At 27.8% G+C, this 10,000-nt stretch overlaps 1 protein-coding gene across 5 annotated transcripts in view; it reads left to right on the top strand.

Annotated features, from left to right (window-relative positions):
* Positions 1-10,000, top strand: part of LOC100211621 (diacylglycerol kinase zeta) — a 118,523-nt gene that overhangs the window by 11,443 nt on the left and 97,080 nt on the right. For all 5 annotated transcript variants that reach the window (XM_065814085.1, XM_065814087.1, XM_065814088.1 and 2 more), the window contains exon 2: positions 7,664-7,820. In XM_065814085.1, coding sequence (XP_065670157.1) covers positions 7,664-7,820 — 157 coding nt within the window. The remainder of the gene's footprint in view (positions 1-7,663; positions 7,821-10,000) is intronic.

The raw sequence follows: 10,000 nt of genomic DNA, 5'->3' as shown, positions 1-10,000 counted from the left end.
GATAATCTTTGTAATACAGTTTTCTTAATAAGCAAGTGTTATTGGTTATATATTATGTATGTGTTATATATAATTTCAACTCTTTTTCCAACATTAAAAACTTCAGAATAAGATATTTTGTTTTAACAATTGCTTGTTGACATTTTTTTTCATTTAAAAAAAAATTGAAAAAATTTCACAAAATTCTTTTTTGACTCCTCTTCTCTCTCTCCTCCCCCCTCCCTCCCCTCCCCCCTCCCTCTCCTTCCCCCTCCTACCACTCTCAACAACCCATTCAAGCACTTTTGTTTTTTTTGTTTTTTGTAATTCACCTCTCCAAGGCCGAGAAGGCCACTACAGATGAGGAGGCTACTTGTGGTTATAACCCTCTCTCAACTCTATAACTCTGAAACACGAACATTGACTAACAAGGCTGCTACGTGGAAAAACAAGTTGAACAAATTTAGAAACAAAAGTAGGCAGAGAAACAAATTTAGAAACAAAAGTAGGCAGAGAAGCAAACTTAATGGTTGTAGCTTATCATTCTTTAAAATTTAAAACAACTGATAAAAAATCTTGGATAAAAACTTTAAAATAGTCTTTCTTTAAATAAAATATGTACAATTACAAAAATGTCTCATATTTGTAATTGTACATTTGTAAAGTACATGAAAAAAAAAGAAAGCCCCCCCCCCACCTCTCAAATATACACATGATTGCTAATGGTTAAGATCAGCTCTTCCTGTCTTTCTTACCAAAAAACAAAACATAATCTAACAGTAGATAAATCAAGCTACAAAAATAAATCTCATAGCATTTTTGAAATTTTGTGAAGCCCCTATTATAAATGCAAAACCTAGAAATTTTTGAATTTTTAGACAGCGGGGACCAAATTTTCATTTGCACTGGTGGAGGAGTTTTTTTTCAATTTGGAAAAAAATATTATTTTAAGTTAATATAAGCAAAAGTTCATCTTTTGCCGCTATGCCATTTCTGAAAAAGTGAAATGTGTTTTTTAGTCATACCATCATAATGTATATATATATTTTTTATGTGATGATTGTTATGTCTGAAATTTTAAATTGTAGTTATTTATTTTATCTCATTGAAAAAAAGCATCTAATAATATATGTTATATTTATTATTATCTCTCTCTAAATACATATATTAATATTATATATTATTATATATATTTTATTATTATTTTATGTATATATTATTATATATTATATATATAATGTATATATTATATTTATTATTCTCTCCCTCTCCCTCTCCCTCTCCCTCTCCCTCTCCCTCTCTCTCTCTCTCTCTCTCTCTCTCTCTCTCTCTCTCTATATATATATATATATATATATATATATATATATATATATATATATATATATATATATATATATATATATATATATATATATATATATATATATATATACACAAATAATTTTAAATGAATTCTTCTTTTAAGAAAGTTGAGTGCTCAATTTTCTTAAAAGAACTGAGCAATAATAAATTAGTACAAAATCAAATATTTATCATTTTACACTGTGTTTATCTATAAACACTCATCCAAATAGGTGATCAGGTCAAGATATATGCTCCTCATGTGTCTTGGAGGGTTCCAGTACTTGGAGGGCTGGCTATAAGAAGATCAAAAAAAGCATGCAGTTTGCCATTCCATGCATGAACCAACGATGAGAGAACCAACGATTCACACTGCAGATGACTATTTCTGTATGAACGATATATCAAGATATTAAATAATTATGAATAAATCAAGGATAACATATCTTGACGTTTTGTCATCAGTTGTACCAGTTCAACATAATTAACAACTGCCAGTTCTCACTATGTTAACTTCATCATCAAATAATATCGATAAATATATTTCTATGGAGTCTGAAAAGTGTTGTGCGTCACTTTTTAAACAGCCTAAACAAAGCAAAATAGATGAATTAGTTAATGAATTAGGTTAATCAAAGTCTGGAGCTGAAATATTGACATCTTGGCTGAAACAATGGAACTTATTGGATTCAATGTGAAAGGTTTTAAAATACAGGAAAAGGTATCAATCTTTACAGGAAAAGACATCATCTCTTATAAAATATCAAATTTGTTGTGCTTCTGCTATGATGTAGATGATATCTTTAAATAAATCAGATTCTTGCATAAACCTAAGGCATGGCAGTTGTTTCTAGGCAGTTCTATTTATAGCCTCAAAGGTGTTTTTTTACTTATTAGGAACCATTCTATGCCTATAGGTTGTTTAACACTTTTGAAGGAAGATGACAACAACATTAAACTTTTACTTATGAAGATAAACTAAAATAAGTATCAATTAAATGTATGTGCAGAGCATCAAATCAATACTACCTTGCTCAAGACCAACAGGCACAGAGCTAACATTTGGTAAATACACAGTAATTTGTGATAGCTTGATTTTGCCAGAGAGTATTTTGCCAAACAATTTGTTAAAACACTGGATTCGCAGTCCCCAGATTTCCAGTACATATATTCCATGTTTCCTAAGTTATCGGATGCGAAATTGAAAGCCAGCGTTTTCACTGGACCACAGATGCATTACATGTTGAAGTCAAATAATAGAAAGAAACTATAATGTCTATAGTTAGTGAAAAAATGCATAGCAGGTATTTAGACATGTAGTGATTCCTAGGAAATAACAGAAGTGAAGACTACAAAAAATTAATGGAGAATTATCAAAACTGATTACCAAAATATAACTAATGAGAGCTGTTTAATGTAAATTAAATTATTAATAAATAAAGTGAAATTGATGATTAGGAAATAGTGTTATCAAATGTTAAAATGTGTAAAAAATAATTTTTTAATCAAATGTTAAAAGTTGTTAAAAAGTGTTAAGTAGTTTTTATTATACTCAGTCACAAAAGAGATATGCATTTATGTCGGGCATAAACGTGCATCATTAATGTTTTTTTGTTACCTTAGTTTTGTTTGATAAAGTTTAGATAAAAATTTATTTTACTAATGAAAAACTAAAGATTCTATATTATTAATGATTCACATGATTTGAAACGCCACTAATATGTTTAAAAAATTGATACATTAGCATTTTGAATTCAAAAAAAAATGTAAACTTGAAACTCATTTTGATTTAAGAAAAAAAAGTGATTGGTTGTAACAAGTCATTGACTGTAAGTTTTTTTTTGATAAATTTGCATTTTAAATTGAAAAAAAAAAGTGCTTTAAAATGCAACAATAACATTTAAAACAAAAGTATAGTGGCACTTTGAAATCTTTTAGATTTTCATGCATGCCTATTCTTCAAAATACAACAACAACATTTAAAAAAACAGTATAGTATATACTGTTTTTATAAATATATATACTATATATAGTATAGGACTTTAAAAGGTTTAAATTTGCATACAAAATATGCTGACTAAATTCAAATCGTTTCTTTTTATTACATATGATAAAATTAATGAATGAAGTGTAACTAAATAAACACGCTGTCAAATTTTTATTACAAAAAATATTTGTTTCTTAAGTAAAAACATTGAAAAAAGGTTAAATTTTAGAAATACAAATTTATTATTTGATATGGTTACCTTTGGCTTTAATTATTTTATCAAGTCTTATAATAATTACATGAATCACATGCTGCACGAGTGTGAGCTTGAGGAATTTTAGCCCATTCCGGACAAAGGGCTGATTTTATCAAGTTCAATCTTTTATAATTTTTAGAACATGCTTTGGCTTCTAGAATACCTCAAATGGAGAAATCCATGGAATCCACATCTGGTGAATTTGACAGCCATTGTTGAGACCAAATAAACCATGAAATATTTGCAATCAACTAATCTTGATTCACTCGAGCATTATGTGATGGTGCCGAGTCTTGTTGGAAAGTCCATGGTGTGTTACAGAAACAAGCTTGTGTCCACGGTTTTAAAACAGCTTTCTGGACTGATTCTCGAAATGCAGTTGCATTAATTTTGACCCCAGATTTTTAAAATATTAGTAAAGAACATCCATCAGAGGTCATTGCAGCTCATACCAATACTTAAAGTGGTAAATGGCGTTTAGTGGTCATACAAATATTTAAATTTTCATTTGATCTTCCTGGTAGCCAAACATAGCTTCATCTGCTTTTTTTGCAAGGTCATAAATTTTTCAAATTTTGTAAGACTTCATTTGATGGTGGTTTTTCAACATTGGCCGAATGCTTTTATCAGATGCATGCATTTCACGAGACAATTTTCCTGCACTTTACAGAAAAATTGTCGCAAAATGCATGCATCTGATAAAAATTCAATTTTCATTGAATTAGAAATGCATCTATAAAAAATAGAATCGATATTTAAAATATTAAAAAGTTTAGAAACTTTTACAAATGCGTACTTTATAAACAGTTAGGAATTTCTAAACTTTTACTATTGGTCTGGAAAAATGTTTTAATTTTAAAATCAAACAATAAAAAAATTTTATTTAATGATTAAAATTTTTTCTTTTATTTCTCCAGACCATTAGTAATCAAACTTGAGATAAAAAACCAGATATTTTCCATATATTGCAATTCGCAATTGGTTAATTTAACCTAATTTACCATTAGATGCATGCTAATGCAGCATTAGGCACATACTAATGCAGCATTAGGCACACGCTAATGCAGCATTAAACACACGCTAATGCAACATTAGGCACACACTAATGCAGCATTAGACCCACGCTAATGCAGCATTAGACCCACGCTAATGCAGCATTAGACCCACGCTAATGCAGCATTAGACCCACGCTAATGCAGCATTAGACCCACGCTAATGCAGCATTAGACCCACGCTAATGCAGCATTAGACCCACGCTAATGCAGCATTAGACCCACGCTAATGCAGCATTAGACCCACGCTAATGCAGCATTAGACCCACGCTAATGCAGCATTAGACCCACGCTAATGCAGCATTAGACCCACGCTAATGCAGCATTAGACCCACGCTAATGCAGCATTAGACCCACGCTAATGCAGCATTAGACCCACGCTAATGCAGCATTAGACCCACGCTAATGCAGCATTAGACCCACGCTAATGCAGCATTAGACCCACTCTAATGCAGCATTAAACCCACGCTAATGCAGCATTAGACGCACATGGTTGATGTTATAAAAAAATAGGAAGTTGTGGGGGCTTTAGTACATACATGGACTATCAAATAGCCTGACCCGAAAGGGAGTGCTGCTACATTGACTTATGGTTTGGCATGCGGCAGCATTTTTTCTTTCATTATTCTTCGTTTTTTTATTATATGTTTTTTTTTAAAAAGTTAAAGCACACTTTTTTACCTTAAGAACACAAAAATGATATTAGAAAATTTCTACCTTACATATAGATTGAGTATAGGATATATCAAGCCTTCCCGGAAAGTGCCTGCAGTCGCAAGCCTTGTTTGTCCACACTTAAAGTTATTTTTTTAGACAACTTGACCATGTTTTTATATAGCGTTTTAAGAATTTGCAGCAAAATAAGGCTATAAGAGACTAGAGAGAATAAAACAGCAATACTCAAAGGAAAAAAAGTTGTCATGACAGTTACATTTGGTATTAGCGCTATTTATAAATTAGCGCTATTTATAAACATAAGAAAAAATAAAGAAAATTTGATTTTTATTAATCTAACTTTTCCATCAAAATGTTTAGTAAAAGAAAGAAAAAAAGATGTTACAGGCACGTAAAAAAAGAAATCATAAAATAAACATAACAAAAAAATTTTTATTTATCATCTTGCAAGTGCAAAAGTCTTTATTTAGATTTCTCATAACAAAAAATAACAAAAATAGTTATTGAATTTAAAAGAAAAAAAATTATTAGCTAAAAAATAGTAGATGTTAAATTTTATTTTAATATTAATGCCATTTTTTATATGTTAAATTTTGTTTGTTTTGTTAATAATGATTGATTTTATCAAAAAAATGAAAAAACATTAAATATTTCAAACTTTAAACAACAAACAAAAAACTTCTTTTATTTTATATATCTATAACTATATTATTAATTTTTTTGCTTGAATTTATGCTTGAAGCAATGTCTTTGTTTATATTTAAAAGTTTTATTTTACAAAAAATAATAGTTGAGAAAAATAATATTTTATATTAGTTACATCAGCTTTATATAATTAGCAGATTGTGCAATATCAAAAAAGTAAAAATAAAAATTACCTTATAGTTAAAAGAATTTTGATTAAAAAATTTATTTAATTAAAAAAAACGTTTTTTTTTTTTCCTTGTTTTTTCTTCCTCCCTTTATAATTTTTACAAAAAATTTCTTGTAAATATTTTATAACTTATAACACTGTATTAAAAATATTCATAAAGCATACGTTTAAGTTTTTTATCTTAAGGCAAGTGAAAGCGCAATGGATATATTTTTTGATAAATAGTACATGGAAACTTAAATCTTCAAATCTTTGTCACAAAAAAAAAAAAAAATACTGGTAAAGCAATTAGCTTGAGTTTTTTTTTGCGACAAGTAATGTTTTTTGTTTGTTAACAACTTTTTAAAAATAAAAAGTCATTATTTGCGAAGCCACATTTTTAAAAAATAATGCAAAAATATCTAACATAATTTAATTAATTTATATTTAAAAAATAGTTTACAGGTCTTATGCTATACATGATATATAGTGATCCAGTTCTGATTTCATGCCATCTTTCAGCAAAAAAAGGAAATATAACATTTCCGCAAAATTCCTTTACAAATCATCGTAATTGATGCAACCAACTCAAGTCACTTTAACATTTGTTTTGATATTGAAGAACTACTATACAGAATCTGACACATATCTAATAACCACCAAATTAGCTTGCACCAATAGAACAATAAAAACACTGAAATGTTCCCATTTGTTTTATTTTTTGCCACCACTACACCTTTGTATTTTTCATGATGATGCTAGTGATTTCTACATTCTTTGCAATATTGAGAACCTTTCTGCTTTCTCAATGCACAAATGAACTGTTTATTTTACATACTTTAACTTTTGTTCTTAGCTAACTTCAGTTTCATATTTACCATTAGATAAGATTGTACAGTTCATTATTTGTAATGCTACTCAATTTTAAATAAAGATTTATAAGTTGCATATATATATATATATATATATATATATATATATATATATATATATATATATATATATATATATATATATATGCACACACAGCCCTCGTAATTATGGTCGGCATTCAGCAATTTTTTTTGCTGACCTCTAAAATATTGAGGTCTGCAAATTATTGCCGACTTGATATATGTAAGTTTTAGGTATATATATATTATACTGCTAATTTAGGTGAGCAGTGTGATGTCATACTGAAATAGCCTGCTGCTGCGGGCTTTATTACATACATTGGCTGACAAATAGCCTGACTCAGTGGAGTGCTGCTACATCGACTGAGGGTTTGGGATAGAGCAGCAATTTTTTCATTCATTATTCTTTGTTTTCTTCTTTTTCTAAAAAAGCTGTATCGATTTAGATAAGCAAAAAAAGTGAGCAAATGCCCACATAAATATGATATAGTAGATATATTGGCATAATATGATGTAATATGATGTAATATGATGTAATATGATGTAATATGATGTAATATGATGTAATTGTTTTAGAAAAAAGGAAAGCTAGTAAAAGAAAAACTGATAAATATTTTTTTTTAGAAAAGCTATGTCTGTTCCGCATTGTCCTTTAAATTCTGATCATAATGAAAAACTTCCGCTTCCAGATAATGTTGATTGGACAGTACAGGCTGTTAATGGAACTCATATTTGGCATGACACTAGTACATCTGGTGGATGCATGTTACAGGATTGCAGAGTGTGTTAAAAGCATAAATGATAATTTCTTTTATAAGGTTTATTTTTATATGTTGTTTACCAGACATCTTAAATTTTTTTGTTGCATAAATTTTATCAAAATAGCATAAATAAAATATGTTGAGACAATCTTTCAAAGTATTTAATTATAGGTTAATGGTCTATCAGATTTACTAAAGTCAGGTTTCTAACTGAAGTTAGGAACCATAAACAAAAATTGGACTAAATATTTTAAATTTTATATAAGTAAGACTGTGTATGCAAGCTTATAGCTCGAAGCTGCAGAAAAATAAAGTATTTTGTAATATATAATTACAATAGGTAAATCATGTTGAAGTTGTTTAAATATAAGTTCAATAAAATTAGTGGCGTGTCACATTTTTAAATAAAATTGCCTTTGTTTAGTTTTTTAGAATATTTTTTTAAAGTTAAAAAAAATAAACATCTTTTACGATTCTCCAAGCATTTAGAAAAACTTGTTAAAGATAATAGTTTGGAATCAGTTGATAAATCTCAAAAATTATGAAATCTTCCTTGCTATCGATGGAAAGATTCTATAAAAAGAAAATTCTTAAGGTAATTTACTTAATTAAAAATTTTTTTTAATATATTTTTTACATGTATACATTATTTTATGAGGAAACTAAAGAAAATAAGCAGAAAAACGGTGTAAAAATGATTCATTGCTCGAAATTTCAACATAGCCTTAGTTCATTTGAATAATGAAGAATAAAAACAAAGAATTTCTGCTACTACCCTTACTCGATGTAATGGTGCTTTCTTGCATGTTCTCCCTAGATAATCACTATATATGTACAGAAACCCTTAAAGCTCCTATTATTAAGTTTTTTTGTATATTTCAGTGGATGTACGTACACTCCACTCCAACTAAGGCTATATCAGCCATTTTATGTATGCATTAATGGACTTATTCTATGAAACTTTGGAAAATAAAAGCAATTTGGTTGCAATGTTTTAATGAAAATGTAATGTAAAATGCTTGTTTTATGACTTTTAAAAAAAGTTTATTGTTTTATAATTTAACTCTATTACAAAGTTCTTTGTAATATAATACAAAAGCCAAATAAGTAATTAATTTTATATTAATAATTATAACATAACATTATTATAAGCCCAAGTGTAAATTGTCTTTGTGTGCACAATCAATGTAGATAAGCATTATAGTTAAACCAAACATAAAATTTATATAAATAATATATATATATATATATATATATATATATATATATATATATATATATATATATATATATATATATATATATATATGAATTAATAGAAACACATCTAACTTTTATCTTCAACACCATGTTTCTCCATCAGTCGGTTCATCAGGAAGAATGTCTAAACATCAAAAAGTTCAAGTTATTGGAAAATTATTTCACAAGTAGTTGGAAATTGTTATAATTAATTATGTAATAACTGTAGTGTTTTGCAACCAGGAAGTTACATCAACTACATTAGATAATTAAAAAATCATGAAAAGAATTCTTTAGAATTAGGATAATTTTAGACTGGTCATTTGTTTTTATAATTTTTTAAAAGAAACTTATTTTCATGTCTGCGTTAAAAAGTTAATTCAGATTTTTTATTCAGTAAATTTTCTTGATCTAAATGAGTAATAGTTTCAAATTTTTCTTGTAAACATAGCATATATTTTTTGGAAATGTTATTATAGGCAGGCACAGTTTTTAGAATAAATCAGTTTAATTTAAAATTTATATTTTTTCTTTCAGTAGCCAAATATATTTTGATAGCATAGTCTCTTTTGAGTATTTTTTTATGTTTAAAAGATTGTTTGTGGTTGCCATAACGTTTTTTCCATTTGCCCTCAGTTAAGCCAATATATTGTTTATCAGGGTTGTTTTGCGAGGAAACAATGCATTTGTAAATAATATTTTTTGATTAGCAATTGCCATTCATAGGGCAGTCAATTTTTTGCTTGTAGTTACAATTTTCAGTATTTTTTTCTTTGGGGAATTCATTTTTATTAATCAATGCAAAATTATGGCCTTTTATAATTCTTTCAATATTATTTGTGCAGCTATAGCTTACCTTAATTGTGTTTCTGTTAAAAATTTTGTGCAATTTATTAAAGGGTTGGAAATGTATGTCAAATAATTTAAAAAAATGCTTTTCCAATATTTGTTGAAACATTTT

This window comes from Hydra vulgaris, chromosome 12, assembly GCF_038396675.1.
Source record: "Hydra vulgaris chromosome 12, alternate assembly HydraT2T_AEP".
Taxonomy (NCBI): Eukaryota; Metazoa; Cnidaria; class Hydrozoa; order Anthoathecata; family Hydridae; genus Hydra; species Hydra vulgaris.
This window is presented reverse-complemented; position numbering and strand designations above follow the sequence as displayed.